Source organism: Perognathus longimembris, chromosome 3 (genome assembly GCF_023159225.1).
Source record: "Perognathus longimembris pacificus isolate PPM17 chromosome 3, ASM2315922v1, whole genome shotgun sequence".
Taxonomy (NCBI): domain Eukaryota; kingdom Metazoa; phylum Chordata; class Mammalia; order Rodentia; family Heteromyidae; genus Perognathus; species Perognathus longimembris.
In genome coordinates this window covers 42666968-42689313 of record NC_063163.1, presented here as the reverse complement: position 1 = coordinate 42689313, position 22346 = coordinate 42666968, and the positions used below count along the sequence as shown (strand labels likewise).

Below are 22346 nucleotides of genomic sequence, written 5' to 3'. Positions count from 1 at the left end.
CGAGAAGGTGTCCTTCATACCTACCCCACCTGTGAAAGGTTCTGCCATCTTCCAGTACTACCTACCCTGAGAACAAGTGTTCGCGATCTCAAAGTCCACAGTGTGGCCAAGAGGAAGCTGTGCAGCTTTAGGGAAAGGAATAATCCTCTGGGAGGCCTTTTGCTCTAGCCTGCAATCTTGATCAGCCCCATTTTCTTTCTTTCTTCAGGTGTGAGCACTTTCGTTCTTCACTGGAAGACAATGAAGATGATATCGTAGAAATGAATGAATTTTCCTATCCTGTGTACCGAGCCTTCCTGGAATACTTATATACAGACAGCATCAGCCTTCCTCCTGAGGAGGCAGTAGGTAACTGCCAAAGGATTTTACCACAAAACTGGCAAAGTGTTGACCGATGGTTTATATAGAGACTGAGGAAGTTCTTTCCTGTGTGTTGACATCAAACTCTTTTGGGGGGGGTGGTTCAAGAGGTGGAACCCAGGGTCTTATGCAAGCTTTCCCAATGAGGTCCATCCCAAGGCTATGAACCCAGACTCTGCCATTGTTATTACTTCACATAAAGGTTGCCTGGGTAGAGAGAGGTCGGGAATATCAAACTCTCACTGGAACATCACAGGCAGCAGGAGGCGGAAGGGACAGAGACAGAGGATAAAAAGGAAAAGTCTAAGAAGAACTTTGTACAGTGAACTAGAGCAGTCAGGCCATACCTGCTTACACAGGAGACTGGGAAAGTGGAACTATCCAGATGTCCATGGCATAGCCGAACATTTCCACGATTTGGAGTAAGGGCAGAATATGGGGGGGGGGTGCGCATGCACATGCATGTGTGTGTGTATGCTTGCATGTGTGTGTGCATATGCATGTGTGTAGGGGGGGAAACAACTAGCAGCTTTGCTATGGAAGAGATGTGGTTTGTTTATAAAAGGTCAGTCATTTTAACCATTCAGGTGAGAAACGGTCTCTGGGGTTAGAGGGTGTAGCAGTGGAGATGTTGAGAAGAGATCGGATTCTGGATGTGTTTTGAAGATGTAGCTGGTGAGATTTATTGATGAAATGTCAAGTGTGAGGAGGAGGACTGACTTTGCTGAGGTATTTGCCCTGCATAGTTGGGTTAGGGGAAGTGTCATCAGCCAAGATGAACAAGGTAGAGAGCAATTCAGTCTGCAATATGTCACAAACTGAAAAGTTAAAGGAGTTTTCTCTGCTTAATTAACGCCTTAGTGACAGTTCTTACTTTATTTAATTTTTTGCTTACTTTTTGGTAGGCCCACCATACCAGGGGAGAAGAGTACAAATTGCCATCAACATAGTGTCTATGTAAAAACTTAAAGTTATATGGTTCATTTAACCTCAGATGCCCTACCTCCATCCTCACTGCAGCTTGGGTTGTGCTAGAATCAGTGGTGCAGGAAGGACAGCCCCCTGGCCTCTGGATTGCAGCTATGTCCTGCATTACAAGGACCGTGCAGGCCCTGCAGTCAGGGTGTCCAAACTTAGCCCATCCCCATTCTGGGCCATATTTGGGGTTGCACTCTGGCAGTGTGGTTTGTCAGAGGGAGGAAATTTCCACACATGTTCCTCAGGCGTTAAGGGTTTCCACATATCTTAAGTGTGAGCTACAAGGGTGGGCGTTGTTGTGGTAAGGGGATATACAGAGGAGGTGCAGAGCCCGCGCTCCAGGGAAGCTTCTCCTCAGGTGGGGCTGCATCTATTGAGTCTGGAGTTTGGGGTCACTGGTGTGAATTTCAGAGCTGGGGAGAACTGATTCCAAATAATTCATTAATTCACAGGTTTCAAGGTTGCAGAAAGATTCAGTGTCCTTCTCTGAGCCCTACATCTTCCTTCCCTAAGTTTTTTCTATTTGCCATGTTATAATGGAGGTGGGTTTCTGACCAGATTCTACCACATGTACAGAACTTACTAGGAGACAAACACAAGCAAAATTGATAGCTTAACAATAATGAAATACCAGCTCCTTCTTTCAGGCACTCTGGAAAAGTCAGCCGTCTGCTTGAAAGGGGAACTTGAGGATGTGACAGTATTCTAGTAAGCACGAGTCAGCCCATCTATGGATCCCGTGGCAACCCAGGACTAACTGTAGACCTGGCATAGGTATCTGCCAAGAGTGTGTGGCCACTGGGTGCTCAGTGCTGGAGCTCCATTCATACAAAGGCAGAAGCCACATACCCCCAGAGCACGTGTTCATCAGTAACTTTCTCTTTGCTAATTAAAACCTCTAATGAAGATTCAGAGGGCAGTATCTGAAAACAAATAGGATCTTCCAATGCTAGTTGACCTTTACTGATGTCAAGCCATCTTATTGTCCATTAGAATAAAGTGAACTGACATGTATCTGTCACACAGTCTCCATCAAACCATTTGAAACTGGTGAACACGCAATACCAGGGTACCCATACACATCTATAGATGGTATTACTTATTTTAATTATTTTATTGTTATTATAAAGGTGATGTATAGAAGGGTATAGATGGCATTTAAAACCAAGGCGCTGGAGCTCACTTGCTGAAATAGTGAATAAGTATCTGAGTCTGAATGCTGGGACACTCACACATTTGGAAGCTGCATAGAATGGCCCAACCAAGAGAATTTGGTAGTCCCTAATAAAGGAGAAGAAAAACATATGCAAGAGGCAGAGGGTGCCAGGAAGTATCATTAACCACACCCAGCTCTATGTGAACCTTGCTTCAGAGGAAAACAGAAACTGCACCTTGGGTTTGGCCCCACAAGAGGACTTCCATGAATGGTGGGGGTCAGATTTTCTTGGGCTGGCTTTTTGAGGACAGAGTGAGAGGTAAGAAAAGAGCCAGCAAATATAGGCAACACTCAGAGTTTTGCAATGGAGAGGAGTAGAGATGGGACAGCTACAAGGGGCAGGCATGTTCCCGATGAAAAGAGTGTCCTTTCTATTTATTTACTTGGTGCTGGGTGTGCAACCCAGGACACTGAGCATGCTGAGCACAGGCACTACACCACAGAGCCCCGTCCTTAGCCAGAATGGACCCTATTGTAGCATGAGCACTGATGGGCCACACTGTTATAATTCAGGGGGCTAGTCATTAACAGAAGCACAGGCATGTTCTTTTTTTCCCCCTCCTGGGAAAGGATTAAAGCATCTTCATTTTGTCCCTGTTTTTCTACAGCTTGCCTGTTTTCTCAGTTCTGCCACCATCTTAGTGGAGCTGCACACTCCTGAGTGTGAATCAGAGATAGTCTGTTTACAGGGCACTCCACCAAGTGTGATGTGGTTAAGTGAGTTGCAATCACGATGCTTGAAATGTCTCCCCTCCAACACCTCTCAATAAACACTTCTTCCCACCAGGATTGCTAGATTTGGCCACATTTTATAGAGAGAATCACTTGAAAAAACTCTGCCAACAAACTATCAAGCAAGGAATCTGCGAGGAGAATGCCATTGCTCTACTCTCTGCGGCTGTGAAGTATGATGCCCAGGTAAGACCAGTAGCTTTCCCCAGCTGACCCGGAAACAACAGAAACTCCAAACTAAAAGAAACTCTTAAGGCGAGTAAGAGTACAACACGAAAAAAAACTAAACAATGAATGTACTAGAAGAAATAAAGTGTCTGCTAGGATGGACATCAAAGGCAGAGACTAAACAATTGAAGGATCTAATGTCAAAACTTTTATATCACCCCCAAAAATGAACTATAGAGAAAATTTTAAAATAAATGATACTTGGAGAAAAATAGCTGAAACATATAATAAAGCAAGTTTTCTGCAGTAAAAATGGAAAAGAAAATGTGAGTTATTTGAAAAAAGCAAAGGAAAAAAAGAGGAAAAGAAACAAGTATAGGTTTTTCACTTGCTAAACTGGATAACATTTGTAAATAATATAGGTACAGAATAATGGGTATAAAATGATGGAAGTACATACTAGTACAATCACTGTGGGGGCAATTTGGAATAATGTTTATTAATAGCCTTAAAGATATAATTTCTTAATAAATGGATTTATGTATAGGCATTTATCTTAAGGAAATAATCATGGATTTGGACAAAGATTTAGCCTTGAAGACTTATTGCAGCATGTTTATAATCTTGGGAAATTAGAAAAAAAATAAATGTGAGCAGAAGCTTTTTTTTTAATTTATAAAATATTGATGTGAAATTATGCAGCTATTTAAGAAATAGCATAAAGTGACAAACTACAGTCCTTTTTTTTTTTTAAAGCTGAATGGGACTGAAATTTATGCTATACGTAGGAAACAAAGGTTAGAGTATGACAGTGGTTATCTGTGGATAGTGATATTATGGTGGTGATTTTTACTTTCTTCTCTTTGCTTAATTTTTTTTCCTGAGCTTTCTAGGGTGGCTATGTATTGTCATGATAATAAAGAAAGGAAAAGAACCCTATTTTAGAGCTAAATCTTTAGGAAACAGACTATAACTTCTTGGAGTCAGTTTCCTTTCGGTATAAGGATATCCTCTCCTTTGGTCAAAAAATGGGGGCGCTTTAGTCGATAAAAGGTATTATGTAAACAATAATATGCTTAGTGAAGAAAATGTGGAAAATAAAAAACATATGAGGAAGGAAATGACTCATCAACCAGAGAACACGAAACTTTCAGCCACTTCTGATTTTTTTTTCCCTCTGTGTCACATTATATATAATTTCTTTTTTTTTTCTCAAATTTTTATTATCAAACTGACGTACAGAGAGGTTACAGTATCATACATTGGGCATTGGATACATTTCTTGTACTGTTTGTTGCCTTGTCCCTCATGCCCCCCTCCCTCCCCCCCCCTTTCCCTCCCCCCCCCATTATATATAATTTCTAAGTACTGGGAGTTGACATGAAAATAAAGATGCTGTACCCACCTTGAGGACACAGAGGACGGTGTGGCTTCAGTATGCCAACAGGGTGGGTGGGCCACATCGTCAGCTGAGCTGTGGGAGTGCTGAAAAGCCATTGGATTGCAAATGGATTCTGAAAGTGGAGACAGTAAGATTTGCTGATGGGTTGGAGGTAGAGTAAGAAAAAGGAAGAAGCGAAAAATTAAGGTTAATGCCATGGTTTAGGCACATTGAGATAGGGAAGGCAGCGAGGAGTGGGGGAAGTCCTAGCAGTTTGGATGTGGTGTCTGTTAAGCATGTGGACGAACATACCCTCGTGTACAAGTGGCATAAACAAGCCTGGAGTTTAGAAGTGGAGGAGGGGAGTGGAGGCTGTGTCAGGAACAGGTCTGAGGATCAAGTCCCCATCATTCAGTGTTAGGAGTGGGATAAAGGGACTCCAGGGAAGGAGAGTGGAAAGGAACCAGCAGCAATGAGCTGGTGTTCTAGGAAAGGATGAGTTGGGGAAAGGAGTCAGAAGCCATGCTGGGTGGTGCCATGGGTCAGGTGATTTCTGAGGGCTGACTAGTGGATTCAGGTGTGAGTAGCACAGAAGACCTTGTGAGCTGTGTCAACAGTAGGATAGAGACAGTCTGACTGGAGAACGGCAGCAGAGTATTGGGAGATGGAGAGTAGTCAGCTCCTCTGGGTAATTTTACTCACAAGTATAAAGAGAAACACATGGAGAGGCCTTTGAGTTAAGCATTTTTTTTTAACTCTTTTAGGTGAAAGAATTTGAAGCATGTTTGTATAATAATGGGAGCATTCCAAGAAGGAGAACAAGTTGATGAGGATGGGGACAGTTGCAAGACTGGGGTTCCTGAGTAGGAGGGGAGTAGGGCCTAGTGGAAGAGCAAGGGGACAAGCCTGTGGATTGCAGACCATAATACCCAGGGTACTAGGACAGAGGACTGTACATCCATCCGAATCTAGCAGAGAGGTGAGATCAGGGATAAGAGTGCATGGATCTGAATGGATCCTTTCCTAAGGAAAATGGGAAGTTTGTTAGCTCAGAATAATGTTGAAAAGGTATTGGGACTTAAGGGGGTGCAGTAAGAGAGTCATGGAGAGAACGAATGAACTAGGGGAATGGGGTGTCTTTGTTGCCAGACACAACCAAGGGCCTCTTATTAAAAGATGGAGCTATGTAAAGTAGTTGCATTGAAAATATACACTCTTACTGTAAAACAATGTAGGCTTTGTTTTATAGTGACAGAATTCTCTAGAAACTAATACTACTCTCTACAAATGTATTGACTTTAGTATCACAGGAACTCCTCATAAATCTTGTCTTAATAACAGCTATGGAGAATTGATTCTGAAAGTAAAGGAAGTTAGATCCAAGTAAGATCTTCTTGGGGTCCATTTGTCCCTCATTAATTAGCCCTTTACCGATGCTGTTCAGATCTGCCCAGCCACTCATTAAGGTGTATGGTGTGGATACGTATTTCTCTGCAGAATCCATCAAAGAGAGACATATCTGTCTTAGTGCACTTTTATGTGCTATATTCAAAAATTTCATTTCTAAACTTCAAGCCAAACTGTATGATTTTTATTGGGATATTTAGCATATATCAGCAAAACACATTTTTATGTGCAATGACATACCACAGTATCAGCAGTGTGATTTCCCATTCTATCATTGACCACTTGCCAAAGATTGGAATATATCACACTGCCAATGTGACTTTAGCAGTTTGCCAATCTGTACTGAATAGCAATTCTTCACATAGTTTGTTTCTTTTCCTAAAGATAAATGTACTAGAGGTTCATGGGTCCATTAGCATGGCTGTCAGCATTGATAGCTTTTCTATTTTACTTCAGCATTGATAGCTTTTCTATTTTACTGCTGTTTTATCATCAGCATTTGCTGTGCTTTATACGTATCTAAAGAAGAAAACACCATAGTGTGCAATGTGTTTATATGGTTGCTAGGAAGTTACTTAGGGCTTAAAAAAATAAATGAACTTTAGCAACATAGAGAAGAAACTTTAAAAATAGACCATCCTGTCGCATCTTGTGCTGGATTTGATGACTAAACAGCCCAGGTTCTGAGGCTTATTGGGGTTCAGCAGGCTAGTCTTAATTTTCCCCAGGGAAAAAACTACATCTGATGGCATGAGAATGTAGCTTAGTGGTAGAGTACTTATCTATCATACACAAGGACTTTGGTTCAGTTCCTAGTAGTACAAAAATAAATATATTTGTACGTATTAATATAATTATGTACAATTATAGTATGATATATAATTTATATTATTTTTATGCCTGAGATTAAACAGCACCTTGCACATGGCTCAGCATGTGCTGTACCACTGAGCTACTCCCTAGTTAAAGATTACTGAAGGTATGTGTAGAGTGGTAAAATCCATTTACTCTGTCACCTTGAGAAGGAAAAGCAGCAGTGGCCTGTTATAAAAGGAAAGCATTTTCCTGGCATTACTTTTTTTTTTCCCTTTTTGGTGACAGTCCTGGGGCTTGAACTCAGGGCCTGGGTGCTATCCTTGAGCTTTTGTGGTCAAGGCTAATACTTTTACCACTTGAACTACACCTCCACTTCTGGCTTTTTGGTGCTTAATTGGAGATAAGTGCTCATGGACTTTCCTATCTGGGCTGGTTTATAACCTCCATTCTTAAATCTCAGCCTCCTGAGTAGCTAGGGTTAAAAATATGAGCTGTAGGGCTGGGGATATGGCCTAGTGGTGAGAGAGCTTGCCTCGTATACATGAGGCCCTGGGTTCGATTCCCCAGCACCACATATACAGGAAACAGCCAGAAGTGGTGCTATGGCTCAAGTGGCAGAGTGCTAGCCTTGAGCAAAAAGGAAGCCAGGGACAGTGCTCAGGCCCTGAGTCCAAGGCCCAGGACTGGCCAAAAAAAAAAAAAAAAAAATATATATATATATATATATATATATATATATATATATATATATATATATATATATATATATATATATATGAGCTGTTGGCACCTGACTCCAGCATTACTATTTGTTATGGCTCCCATCTTTTCTTCTATGAAGTCTTTATAGGTAGAAACATTTAAAGAGCCCAAGGGAACATAAATGGGAATGTAATACTTTTAACACAGAATGAAGGTGTAAAAAATTGTTACAAGTGCTATTCAAAACAGATATTGAAGAATTCACCTTTCTTTGGGAAAAAAAAAGCCAGATTCAGCATTGGCTGAAGGAACGCTAGCATTTTACTTTGTGTTAGTTGTATTTTTACAGGCTTGAGTCCATGCTACTTTATATACTTTAGTCTGTGCTATTATATCCTTTAGAGTTTTTATAACTGTTCTTTAGGTACAGTATTGTTGCACCAATATTTCCTTGTTTGAGCAATTTTGCCGCATTGCATTGCATTGGGATATATGAGTTTGTTACTGCTGTTTTTGTTGTTCTTAGGATCTGGAAGAATTCTGCTTCAGGTTTTGCATAAACCACCTGACTATGGTAACACAGACTTCAGGCTTTGCAGAAATGGATCATGATCTCCTGAAGAACTTCATCAGCAAAGCTAGCAGAGTTGGAGCCTTTAAAAATTAATTCCCACCTACAAGAAGGGAGTTCTGAGCATTTCCTTCCTCCCTTAAAAAGAAAAAGAAAAAGGAAAACAAAAAAAAACCCCAAGTTCTTTATTGGACAGTATTTATGATGGGCTATATCCAGAACTCTGTGTCTTGTGTCTGCCTAAATCTGAAGTTTACACGGCGAGCAGCCATTGCCCTGACCACATGTGACTACACACAGGAAAAAATGAAAATGTCTTATTATACTTATCATTTCTTCTTTTGAGTCACTGAAGTTGGATACATTTGGTGCATTGGTATTTAAGGTATCTTGGCCATATGTTCCATTACTCAGCTGCTTTAAGGGTAGCTAGTCAAGGAATGCTGTCATTACGCCATTTCAGCCACCACACCATGCCTAGAGTATGGGAGGTACTCTGTTAATTCTAAATTTGTGGAAGACTAAATGAAGGAGTTACACAAAATAAATTCTAAAACGGTCTTAATTATTGAGGCTCATATTCTTCTGGTACATCATTTTGAGAAGTAGTGACTAATTTAGAGCAATAATTAGAATTCACAAAAGGCCTTAGCAATTAAATTGTCAAAGGCCCAAGGGCTAATTTTAATTTTCTGTTTACTCTGATTCATTTACTTCTCACATGGGATTATTGAATATGAAGTATTATCTGTGAATGAATGTTATTTCTGGTCTCATCCACTGTACATAATTGCATAAAGTCCTTCATTTTATTTTGTGTGAAAGGGGCTCCACCTCTGTAAGTAAAAATTATTTTTTACTTATAGCTGATTTTTATATCGCTATCAGAATAAAATTGGTTTCTTAATCTGGCATTACTATAATTTTACTAGATGAAAATACATTTCATGGTTAGCATTAGGAATGAAAGTGATAGGTAATTTTAGATCAAGTTACCCAATTGCAAATGTGAAACTGGATGTAGTGTCAGATTTTCTAATTTGTGTCTCACAGTATGATGCTATGTAAAGGAATCCCTTTTGGGATTAGAAATCTTGTTTTGATGCCCAATTATTTGATAATAAAGTGCTTATTTGCAGATAATAGATCAAATGTGCTTTCTTAAGAAACAGCAAACATAAAATACCACCTGCATCTCTAATCTCATTGTATATTAGTCTGTTTGACATAAACACTGTGTGTGTGTGTGTGTGTGTGTGTGTGTGTGTATGTGTGTGCGCGTGCCAGTCCTGGGGCTTGAACTCAGGTTTGGGCAGGGTCCCTGAGCTTTTGTGATCAAGGCTAGCTCTCTACCACTTGAGCCACAGCTCTACTTCCAGTTTTTTTGGTAGTTAATTGGAGATAAGAGTCTCACAGGCGTTCCTGCCTGAACTGGCTTCAAACTGTGATCTTCAAATCTCAGATTTGTGAGCAGCCAGGATTACTGGTGTGAGCTACCAGCACCCAGCGCATACATTGCTTTTTTAAAAGCAGCTGTTCAGATAAGGTCTCAGAGCAAAGCCTACACTAAGACAAAAAAAAAATACTTATAAACAACCAACTACAATCCATACTGTTGCCTTTGCTCTTTATTGATGAGACCTCTCTTAAAGATTAGGGTTTTTTTTTCCGGGTACTTTTAAGTGTGCAGCAGAACAGGAAAAAAAAAAAAGATTGCTCCTTTACCCTATCCCCACACATGCATGGACTCTCCCATTATCAGCTTACCCTAGAGTGCTGTACTTGTCTGTCATGATCACTGCAAGACCATCGTTTACGTTTAGTTCACCCATGGTGTAAACTCAGTGGGTTTGGTCTGTTATATTCCAACCAGCAGTGAAGAGTTCCTGTTGCTGTACATCCTCACTGCCATTTGGTGTTGTCAATGTTGAGGATTGAGTTGTCTTAATAGTATGTGGTGGTATGTTATTGTTTTAACTTCTGTGATGACATGAGAGTGAGCATCTTTTCGTGCTGTTTTGATGTTTCTGTATCTTGGTGTCTAGTTAGGTTTTCTGCCATTAAAAAAATTCAGTTGTTTTCCTGTTGTAGAATTTGGAGAGTTCTTTGTATATTTTAGATAAATTCATCAGACATATCTTCTGCAATGATTTTTCTCCCAGTCTGGTTTGACTCATTTTCTTGAGATTACTTTTTGGAAGTTTAGTTTCTTTTTGACAATTTGTCCAGTTTTTTGTTTGCTTTGTGGGGTCTATGCAGTCGAGGCAAAGAATGTGAATGCCTCCAGTTCTAAATCAGACTCCTGTCTATTGTGTGTGTGTGTGTGTGTGTGTGTGTGTGTGTGTGTGTGTATGAGAGAGAGGGAGAGAGAGAGAGAGAGACTAGGTAAACCAGAGTCTCATGACGGCTAGGCAAGAATTCTACCAGTGAGCTAATGTCCCCAGCCTTATTTATTGATTTTTAAACTTTCTTTTTAGGTGCCAGTCCTGGGGCTTTAACCCAGGATAGGTACTGTCCCCGAGCTTTTTTGCACAAGCCTGTTGCTTTACTACTTGAACCATATCACTATGTCTGGCTTTTAGTGATTAATCGGAGATAAGTCTCATGCTCTTTTATGTAAAAAGTGAAACATTCAAAGGGCAACAGACGAGCTTTATTTAGATGACAAATGGACTGCCCTGGATCAGACTCCACAATGAGTAGTTTCACGGTTAGAGTGCAAGTTGTACCTGAAAATTATTTTCTTCCTCAGCTTTGTTAGGTTGGGGGGGGGTTGCTGTTATTTATTTTAATGCTTATCTCTGTGCAAAATATAATAATCTCTGGGACGTTTACTGAATATGGATTTGAGGATTCTAGTTGAGTACATTTTAAAAGCTCCCTTGGGCTGGGAATGGATTGAGTGCTTGCCTAGCATGCATGAGGCATAAACAGAAATGGCCAGAAGTGGTACTGTGGCTCAAGTGGTAGCCTTGAACAAAATGAAGCTTAGGAATAGGGCCCAGGCCCTGATTTCAAGCCCCAGGACTGGCAAAAAAAAAAAAAAAAAAAAAAAAAGCTTCCTAAATGATTTTGATGTTGTTCTGCTGAGGAAAAGTGGTATAGTACTTAAAATCCCTGGCTCCAAAAACTAAGGAAGCACTAATTTTAGAGCAGCCTGAGGGATGAGATTTTGGGATAAGCTTGCTGTCTACACTTATATAGGAAGGCAGAATATTTCCTTCCTTTATTTCCTTCTGACAGATGAGTGAGTGGAAAGCCTCAGAAAATCACTGCTTATTAGTGATGGGAGAAAAAGGGACATTTTCATAATGATACCACATCAGAAACAACTGGATCTTAACTGGATCTTTTCTCTTATACACACTCCTCTTAAGCTCTGTAGGCTGTTAAGTTTTGTTTCCTCTTTCTTGCCCCCGTGTCAGAGTGCAATGTTTTAGCTTACCAATATAATTTTACCCTAATGTACACAAGAGATTTCCTACAGTTTATGAAGTGCTAATCCTCACCTGTAGAAGTTTGTGAAGATAGTATTTGATTTTTTTTTTTTTTTTGCCAGTCCTGGGCCTTTAATTCTGGGCCTTGGTGCTGTCCCTAAACTCCTTTTGCTTAAAAGTATCTCTACCACTTGAGCTGAAACCACTTCCTGCTTTTTCTGTGGTTAATTAAAGAGTCTCTTGGACTTTCCTGCCTGGGCTGGCTTTGAACTGTGACCTCAGGTCTCGGCTTCCAGAGTAGTTGCATGTGCCACTGGTACCTGGCTTGATTCATTTTTAAAAGCAAAGGTAAAGCATGTTAAATATGCTTTTTAGTTTAAAGCCACCATAATGTACCAGTAGTCAGTCTATAGGGTTGAATTATAAAGAGAAAGGAAAAAAATAATCTTAAAAAAATCTGTAGTAACAGAGTTGGGACTCAGGGCTTTGTATTTGGTAGGCAGGCATTCTACTGCTTGAGCCATGCTTCCAGCCTTTTTGCTTGTTACTGGAGGGTGACAGCGTCTCGCTTTTTGCACAGGCTTTCCTGCCTCACAATCCTATTTATGAAAGGTGTGCACCACTGTTGTAGGGAGTAGAGCTGACTCCATCTTGATTAGGGAAACATGGTAGCAATTGTTTACTAGGTCAACCTGACCACAAAATTCTACTTCTGTAAATGGCTTAACTCACTTGTTGCTTGCTTTACTCCCTGCATCAACTTCCATCTGTGCTACGCTTTTACCTTTATAAACCTGGCTCGAGGACTGTTAGGGTGCACAGTTTCAGCTGCTGAGTCTGTGCTGCATCCCTGGCTGGTCAGTTCGCTTTTTACTTCCCTAATAAATCCATCTTTGCTTGAGACTGTCTCTGTGTGGTGGACTCTGGAGGGATGTGGGTCTGAGTCCCACTTGGGGAGGTACCCCCCCAGGCCCCATAACACCACTGTGTCCAGTGCGCTGCCTCAATCTGGGAACTGGGCTCCTCCTAATATCACTCCCCACCCCCCCCACCCCCCCGTGATTGGCCCCAGCTAGGATTACAGGTATGTGCTACAGGTATGTGTTATCAGCTCCCAGCTGAAAATTGACCTCTCAGTATTATTTTTAATTCAGTGTTAAGCTGGGTACTGGTAGTTTATTGGCTAATTGGGTGGGAGGCTTTGGTTTGGGGACTGAGGTTTGAAGCCAGCCTGCACAGACAAACCCAAGACTGTTATCTCCGATTAACCACCAAAAAAGCCAGAAGTGGAGGTGTGGCTACAGTGGTAGAGCACCAGCCTTGAGTAAAGTAACTAAGCAAACGCATGAGTCCCTGGATTCAAGTCCCAGTATGGACATACACATGCAAAAATTCAGTCTTTGTCAAACACAGTAATACACATGCCACAGATTTTCTCAGTAACTTGTTAAAAATTTTAACATTTTCAATTAGAAAGTAAATGGTATTGGTCTGTGTACTCATAATGCCCATATTAATAAACAGGTGATATCCCAACTTAAAAGAGCTTGTTTTAATCGCATACACATTGTCCATGCTATTCTCCTATGTATTATTCAGCATTCTATTTCCATTCTGAAATCCTGAGAGAGCAGGTTTGTTTTGGCTCACAGTTCTGGGGTTCCAGCCCACGATCAACTGGCCCCATCTCTCTGGCCTCTGATAAGGGGGTTGTACCATGGTAGAGTTTATTGCACAGCAAACTGCTTACATCATGAACAAGGAATAAAGAAAAGGAGCCAGGAAGCCCGGGATCCCACTGGTCTCTCTACCTCCCAGTAGCACCGCTGGGCACCAAGCTTCTACCAGGCATGGGGGAAGGGGAGCACCACACATGCCACATCCTGAAGAAGGTATCTGTGGCAGAAGCTTAGTAGTTTTCTAGAGGTAGTGTTTCAAGTTGCCCTTTAAAATAACTAGTTAATCCAAAGGAAAATTTTATTAAAGCCTAACTCATACTATACACACTATATTGGCCCTGAAACAAAGGAACAAAAATATGCTTCTAAGGGGCTAGGAATGTGGGTTAGTGGTAGACTGCTTGCCTTGCATGCATGAAGTCCTGGGTTCTATTCCTCGGTACCACATAAACAGAAAAAAGCCTGAAGTGGTGATGTGGTAGGGTAGTAGTAGGGTGCTAGCCTTGAGCACAGACAGGCTTGGGGACAGAGCCAAGGCCCTGAGTCCAAACCCCAGGACTGCCAAAAAAAAAAAAAAAATGCTTCTCAACACCAGGTTCCATGAAATTATCCACATAATAGAACTGGAATGTAGAGAGGGTCACACTTTCATCCATTTGTGCCAAAAAACTTTAATGAAAAGTAAATAAATATATGAATTTGGATGTCTCCTTTATTATAATCAACATTTAAATAATTGAGATGCTAAATTGATTACCGGAGTGATAAATGTTTTTGTAATTTAGGTTAAAAATGGTTGGTGGGCTGGGGATATAGCCTAGTGGCAAGAGTGCCTGCCTCGGATACATGAGGCCCTAGGTTCGATTCCCCAGCACCACATATACAGAAAACGGTGGCTCAAGAGGCAGAGTGCTAGCTTTGAGCAGGAAGAAGCCAGGGACAGTGCTCAGGCCCTGAGTCCAAGGCCCAGGACTGGCCAAAAAAAAAAAAATGGTTGGTGGCAGCATTAGGCTCTTTGATTTTGCTTTTCCTTTGCTGGTCCTGGGATATTAACTCAGGGCCTTACGCTTGCTTGGCCTGCTTGGCTGGTTCTCTATCACTGGAGCCATGCCTACAGCCCAGCTTTTTGTTGGTTATTTTGAGATGGTGTCTCACAAATTGTTTCTCTGGGCTAGCTTCAAGTCAACATCCTCTAACTCTCAGGATTACAGGCAGGAGCTACCAACACCTGGAAATGCTTTGATTTTTACTTAAGTGACACATTTCATGTTAGATCACTAACGGGAGTACAGCCTACTGAGATGTGTCTCCTCCTCCTCCTCCTCTGTCCTCGCAAAAATTTCTTTCTGTTCCAGAAGGACTATATTATCTGCTTTGTTTAAAGAAATTATGTAAATTCAAATCCATGGTGTTAGATACATTTCAGGTTTTTGTTTTTAAAGGTATAAATGATGGTATGGGGTTGGAGGTATGGAGGTGAAGACTTGCCCACCAAACACAAGCCTGGAGTTCGAACTCTAGTACCACCACTAAATAAATACATAATAAATAAGTAAGACAGGTGGTACATAATACTCAGGAATCAAATTTACTTCCATTCCTACAGAGAAGTATGAATGTTCCCAGTAAGTGGGATTAAGACCATAGAAGGATGTATGCCTATTAAGATATCATCATAATTTGTAGCATCAGGGGTGTGGCTCAAGTGGTAGACCACAAGCCGATGAGTGAAAGCATAAGATACCAAGTTCAAGAGGAAGAAAGGAAGAGAGGGAGGGAGGGAATGAGGGAGGTAAGAGAAGGAAGGAAGGAAGGAAAGGGAGGAAGGAAGGAAGGAAGGAAGGAAGGAAGGAAGGAAGGAAGGAAGGAAGGAAGGAAGGAAGGAAGGAAGGAAGGAAGATGTGGCACCAAATACACAGAACCATTTGATCTTCTGAATTCTAGATTTTCCTTTTCCTGTTTCTGGAGACTGAACCCAGACCTCAGGCATGCTAGGCAAGCACTCTACCACTTGAGTCATGGCCCCAGGCCAGCTTTCTATATTTTAAAAATGAATAAATAGGGCTGGGGATATGGCCTAGTGGCAAGAGTACTTCTTGCCTTGTATACATGAAGCCCTGGGTTCAATTCCCCAGCACCACATATATAGAAAATGGCCAGAAGTGGCACTGTGGCTCAAGTGGCAGAGTGCTAGCCTTGAGCAAAAGAAGCCAAGAACAGTGCTCAGGCCCTGAGTCCAAGCCCCAGGACTGGTAATAAATAAATAAATAAAATAGTAAAAAATGAATAAATAAAGCAGTGGTCCAGACGAGTTAACAGAGGACTCCTCTAAGTTTTAGGCTTTCTCACAATGTTTAGTAAAAGGGTGAAAGAGTAGCATAGAAGCCAGTAATTTTTGTTTGATCTTGATTTTTATCTTGAGAAGTTGAGGGCAGGAAGCCTTGACTATGAGAGCTTTGACTTCTGGGGAGAGGTCAAGTCTAGCGGAATAAACTTGGGGATCATCCAGTCCATCAAAGGCTGTGAGGGGATGAGACTCTAGGAGAGAGTTTACATAGAGAAGAGAACATCACTTCACATAATTACAAAGACCACAACACCAGACCATTAAGACTCTTTTAACAACTAATTTATTTTAAAATAGACAAACTACTATTGTAGAAAATAGTAACATAGCAATTTTAAATGTACAGTTTTAACCAGTACAAAGAAAAAGCAATAAAGCAGTATATGAAGCTGGAAGAAACTTCAATGCATGATCTCTGAAATTCCTAAAATTCTGTCACTAATTCTAATGTCAACTTAGTAGCAAACAACCCAGAAATATGGTAAGCTCTTGACCTAAAAATGAACTGATCTGAATAATATTCATGCAAAACTTTAAATGAAGAAATGGGGTAAAGCTTTCTAGTGTCATTGCTATCCAGGTAACTGTGAAATAGTGAGCTTGAAACTTAAGCACAAAATAAAATTGCTTCCTGACAAATAAGACCAGATTTCTTTTTAAAAAGAACTCTGAGTTTAGACAAAATGATTTCCCTTAACACTAACTGATGCTATCTTAAATACCACCTATTTTAAATTATACCATCTCTAAATAAGTTAATCACACAAGATAGTTTAAATACACCTTTAGGTATGGGGGGAAGGAAAAAGCACTTCTTTTTCTAATATAGCTATTTTAGTTGAAAATTTTGCACAACAAAATTAGAAACATAATGCCTAACTTAAAAAGACCTTTGAATACTTTCAACTTCAAACTAGAAATGTGGCTTTGAAATGTGCCAGTGTTAGACCATACTGACTTCAAAAGATACATGGAATGTATCATTCCAGAGAAAACACAAGCCTTCCCAAATCTAGGATGGCAGAATCATTGTTGTGATGATTTGTCCTTAATATTCAAGGGGGCGGGGGATTAAGGCTCCTACAATTAACAGTCTGTTTACGGAATAAAGTTAATTTATATCATGATTTTTCAGGACCCAGAAGCCTTAGAAAGTGCACTTGAGACATCCTGTGTCAGGGCCCTCCGTGGCAAAGCTCTGGCTGGACACTATTTTTCAAGTATTAGATGGGTACATATATATTCAGTGATCTGAATGGTTTAACAAAATTTCAAGAGAATATCAATAATCCTTTTTTTTTTTTAAAGAATAAGTTGGATGAAGAAAAAGGTAAGTTCTAATAAGTTCTGAGGTATGAAATCTGTTTCAGTAGTATGATAGTATTACGTTTATACTATGTGTTTTGCTTGTATTTAAAAAGCCAAAGTTTGTAAAACAAGCACACATCAAGTCAGATTCCAATACTAAAAGTCTAACATGTAGAAACTAGTCATTTTTTCCTGGTTTCTACTATGTTTGTCAGAGTAGTTTAGGAGAAACTGGGTGATGGGCAAATTGCATTTGGAAGACAGGAGACATTTCCTAAAGGTGTTCATGTTAAATTAAAAAATATACATATAAATTAATAAAAACAAGAGCAAACATCACACGTATGCTACAAGGGAAGGCAAAGTAGTCAGATGGGCATGGCCTATTAGGACGCTACTCCAGGGCCAGCCTCATTATTCGTAAAGCAGAGCCATTTTACTTTGGGAACACAAATATCAGCTATGACTTTTTAAATGGCATGGTTTACACAAGATTCTCAATCCTGTGTAAAACAATGTTTATACCATTGACCACAACATCAAAAGTGGCTTAGGAATTACCCACGTACAAATGCACCTTCTCTATCTATAAAGCTGGAGATGCTTCATGGGCTGTAAACAGAACCAGAGAGAGGGCCGCAGTCTCCTCTGGGGAGACAGTGAAGCCAGAGGTGCGCACAGTGCCCACCCGGGCCCGAGAGCCTCACTTTTCCTCCTTGTTCAAGGCATCCATGCTCTCATTCATCTTCTGCTTTTGCATTCGTGTTCGAGTAGACGCTGAAACAGGATGAAGAACTGTTAATAGTGCTGAGGGCACTGGGTACATTGCAAAGGGCTGCCATATAGCTTACTTGCATATCAAATGGATGGAGTTCCCCAAAACAGTGGTTCCCAAGGTTGCTTGTGAGGCAAGCTTTGGGTCTACAGCACAGGCTGTCAATCTTCCCTCCTCAGCATCCCCAGTGCTGGGATTACAGGTATATACCACCATGCTCCGCTAAAAGGTTTTAAATCCTATATATCATACACCACCGTACTCAACCTAAGTTTTAAAATCAAATCACTGGAGGCATGCCTCAAGTGACACAGCACTTGCCTAGTAGGTTCAAGGCCCTGAGTTCAAACCCCACTAATCTCCTCTATTTTCCTTTCAGTAAAACTTTTTCCAAGCACATGCCACTAGACTCTTTGCCTGTGCCTCAGTCTGTATTGCTGAAAGCAATCTTTTTCTGCTTCAAATAAGCAGTAAAAGGAGATAAAAAATAAATAGCACTTCTTTCCTTTGATATGCCAAAAGATGGTCTTGTACATTCCCAGGTATGCCCACTTTGAGGCCAAATTTTGCATGAATTTGAGCAAACTAGAACTATGGGTTGGCTGCTGAGTGGTGGTCTTCTTTACAAAGCTAGCAATGCACTTGTGTCCCGAGATCCCTTGCAGGTACTACAGAATTAAATTGGACAGGAACATCTTAAAACAAATTAGTTAAAAGTCCATTACATAACTCTAGCAGTAGGCAAGAATTCTGTATTTTAAAACACACACACACTCACACACACACACGTGCTGGAGGTGTGGCTCAAGGAGTAGAGGACTTGCCTAACAAGCAAAAGACCCTGAGTGCAAACTCTGGTGCCACAAAAAACAAAGGGTGCATGTGTGGTAGTACATACAATAAACAGCACTTGGGAGGCTGAGCAAAGAAGAAAAATTTTTAGTTCAATGCTGCATGAACTATGAGACTTTTGTCTCATAAAACAAAATAAGAAAGGTGAAGCTTCCTGAGAAGGACCCCAAATTCAAGTTCTGGACCCCCAGTCTAGAAAAGGGAAAGAAAACAGGAAGGAAGAAACACAGGAATATTCATTTCTGGAAAAGAAAGGAAATAGTCACTAGCAGCACCACTGCCCCTATTCCACTTGGGCAATGTAGCACCTCGTGATAATCTTTCCTGAATGCCATGTTTTTAGGCAAGCTCAAGGGTCTTCTGGAGAAAGCCTCACTTGGCCTTAGGAGTTAAAACTCCCATTGTTTGTTTCCAGTTCTGCAGCTGTACAAAGGCTGTGAACTTCGGCCTGGCAAAGGAAACTCAACATCTTAGCCACTGTGTCACTAGGAAACAGACTGACTGCAGCCAAGAAATTCTTCTCTAAGGCAATAGACGTGTTTTTACAGCTTTCTATCCCTTTTTAAACGTGAGCTCCAAAATGCTTCTCAATGTTTTCAAGGGCTAATTTTGATTAGAAGTTTCATGTCCATTTCATGTACTTGGGCAAAAGCCACAACTACTAAGGTAACTAAGAAATATACTATTTGAGAAGTGGCGCTGTGGCTCAAGTGGTAGAGCACTAGCCTTGCACTGAAGAGCTCAGGGACAGCGCCTGGGCCCAGAGTTCAAGCCCCATGACGGAAGGGAGGGAGGGAGGGAGGGAGGGAGGAAGGGAGGAAGGGAGGGAGGAAGGAAGGAAGGAAGGGAAGAAAGGCCTACAAAATTTAAATGCTTGCTATAGTTTTTATTGTAACTAATAGCACACTTAGAAGAAAAGGTTCGAAAATCAAGCAAAAGCATTATTTTAAATACTTTATATCTCAAAGTTAGTTTGTACAAAGATGAGTCCAAAGCCTATCCTGATGCTTTAATTGGTATTACTCTTCCTGGTGTATCTTCTGATGCAGGAATGACAGCATTGAAACTTTCCACTTACTAAATCTTTTTCTGCTTTCCAAGTCCCTGATCCACTTCTTACTAATGGATGTGATGCCAGCTATACTCATGATCACACTTCTGAGACCACTAGCAATGGTCAGCAAACACTGATACTGACTTCTTTTCTGTACTGCTTCCTAACTACTTACATGAAATCATTTTTTTATTGGTTGAAATGTTTTTTTGTTTTTTTTATTGTCAAAGTGAAGTACAGCGCAGCTTCATATGTAAGGCAAGTACATGTTTTTCACATTTCTTTTCTTTTTTTGGGGGGGGGTTATTATATATATTTCCTAGTACACATTTTGACATTCACAATGATGAAAATTGTTGTTCTACTCTACGTAGCTTATGAAGTCTAAGATCTTTAACAATACAGACACTTCCTCCATTTGGGGTGAGATGTACTTTATGTTTCTTTTGTTTAGCAACATCTGTTCTCTCCTTCATTCATTCCTTCCTTCCTTCCCAATCCCACCCATGAGATGCTTGGTTCCCTTTCCTCAGTGTTCAATGTGCAATGGTTTCCTCTGCTACTTTATTGTTTGAACTCATTTTTTTAAGTATCAAAATAGCTTAAGATAGTTTCATTTGTCTTAGGATTCCTTGGAATAGAACCCAGCCAGGGCCTCGCCCACTCTAGGCAGCAAGCATTTTCCCATAGAGTGATACTCCTAGCTCAACATTCTAAATCTCTATCACTCTGAAACTTGGAATGGACTTGGTGTTCTTTATCAAAATTTTGATGGCCAGCAGTTTTTAAAAAACGTTTTCCAAAAAAAAAAAAACCAGTTTCAGTCTATAAACGAAGCAAATCTAATAACAGCAGAATTAAAAATGCCAGTGTGAGGAAGTTTAGACAGGGCGGGTTTGTGAAGCCTTCCCCCCACCTCACATGATGGAGGAGCTCCCAGGATGATTCTATTGAGTGCTTTCTGAGCATATTGAGTCCCTTGGGTGTGGTCAGGAAGGTCATAGGGTGCTGCTGATCTTCACTTTGCAGTCACATTTAGTCCACAATGTATAAGATCCATATACATCTGACTGATTTATATTGTAAAGGTGTAAGTCTGCTACTTGAAGGAATTATGGATGTACACTCTTAATAAAGTGAGAAACTTATTTGTAATGAAAATAGTTTCTCTCAAAAAGTAAAATGATACTTACTCATTTCTGCCAGTTTCTGTTGAAATTTGGACTCCCCTGGGAGATGTTTACTGCAGATTAAAAGAGCAAAGTATTTCATATGCATATGTATAAACAGAAAGCTCAATATGAATAACTATGGTATAGTCAATGTCATTTATGCTATTATTTTAGTAAGAAACTTATTCTTCAAAGTTTATGGGGCTGGGAATATGGCCTAGTGGCAAAAGTGCTTGCCTCCTATACATGAAGCCCTGGGTTCAATTCCCCAGCACCACATATATAGAAAATGGACAGAAGTGGCGCTGTGGCTCAAGTAGCAGAGTGCTAGCCTTGAGCAAAAAGAAGCCAAGGACAGTGCTTGGGCTCTGAGTCCAAGGCCCAGGACTGGCAAAACACACACACACACACACACACACACACACACACACACACACACACACAATAGGGCTAGGGATATGGCCTATTGGCAAGAGTGCTTGCTTCGTTTGCATGAAGCTCTGGGTTCAATTCCCTAGCACAACATATGTAGAAAACAGCCAGAAATGGTGCTGTGGCTCAAGTGGCAGAGTGCTATCCCTGAGCAAAAAGAAGCCAGGGACAGTGCTCAAGCCCTGAGTCCAAGCCTCAGGACTGGCAAAAAAAAAACAAACAAACAAAAAAAAAACCCACAAAGTTTACAAGCTATGTAGAAATGTCACAAACTTAAATTTGCTTCATAAATTTATTATAAAACCCAAGAGTTCACATTTTTCAAGAGTAGGACTTTGTAAATCTAATATTAAAACTAACAAAATGTTACCAATCATTTTTCTTAAAAAATGATTAGGGCTGTGTGTGTGTATGTGTGTGTGTATGTGTGTGTGTGTGTAGTTTCCAGAGCAATTTATTCATCAAAGTCTACTCAATATGTCATCAACTCTTCTCCTGTGTGAACTATGCTGAGAAATCGACAGAGAAGATTAATAAGGTGGCCATTTCCTAAGTCTGAATTCACCATATGATTTTACATACCATTATCTGCTAAAACAACATTTTTTAAACAAATCTTAGTTTTCAAAGGCATGTCTGTAAATTGGTAGACAGCAAATTAGCTCCTTTGTCTTGACTTGTAAGGCTCAATTTCACCACAAAATAACGTAGGTCAAAGAAAGCATAATCAATTACAGAACAATATTGTTTCTATAAAGCTGAAGTTTTATGAATGGATGGGTTCAGCCTGATCTAACTGTAGAGATTATTTAATAAATAGGCTATAAGGAAATTAGATACAGTTTTTTTTGTCAGTCATAGGACTTGAACTCAGGGCCTGAGTTCTTCGGCTCAAGGCTAGCGCTCTACCGCTTAAAGCCACAGCATCACTTCCAGTTTTCTGGTGGTTAACTGGAGAT

At 40.5% G+C, this 22346-nt stretch overlaps 2 protein-coding genes across 8 annotated transcripts in view; one reads left to right on the top strand and one right to left on the bottom strand.

Annotated features, from left to right (window-relative positions):
- The window catches only part of Rcbtb2 (RCC1 and BTB domain containing protein 2), a 36199-nt gene extending 26723 nt beyond the window's left edge, over positions 1 to 9476 (top strand). For all 6 annotated transcript variants that reach the window (XM_048341378.1, XM_048341375.1, XM_048341380.1 and 3 more), the window contains 3 exons: positions 209 to 348; positions 3342 to 3472; positions 8287 to 9476. In XM_048341378.1, coding sequence (XP_048197335.1) covers positions 209 to 348; positions 3342 to 3472; positions 8287 to 8427 — 412 coding nt within the window. In that variant the 3' untranslated portion in view covers positions 8428 to 9476. The remainder of the gene's footprint in view (positions 1 to 208; positions 349 to 3341; positions 3473 to 8286) is intronic.
- Positions 9477 to 16060: 6584 nt separating this feature from the next.
- Positions 16061 to 22346, bottom strand: part of Rb1 (RB transcriptional corepressor 1) — a 133809-nt gene continuing 127523 nt past the window's right edge. For both annotated transcript variants that reach the window (XM_048341373.1, XM_048341374.1), the window contains exons 26-27: positions 20977 to 21026; positions 16061 to 17879 (exon numbers count right to left, since the gene is read on the bottom strand). In XM_048341373.1, coding sequence (XP_048197330.1) covers positions 17806 to 17879; positions 20977 to 21026 — 124 coding nt within the window. In that variant the 3' untranslated portion in view covers positions 16061 to 17805. The remainder of the gene's footprint in view (positions 17880 to 20976; positions 21027 to 22346) is intronic.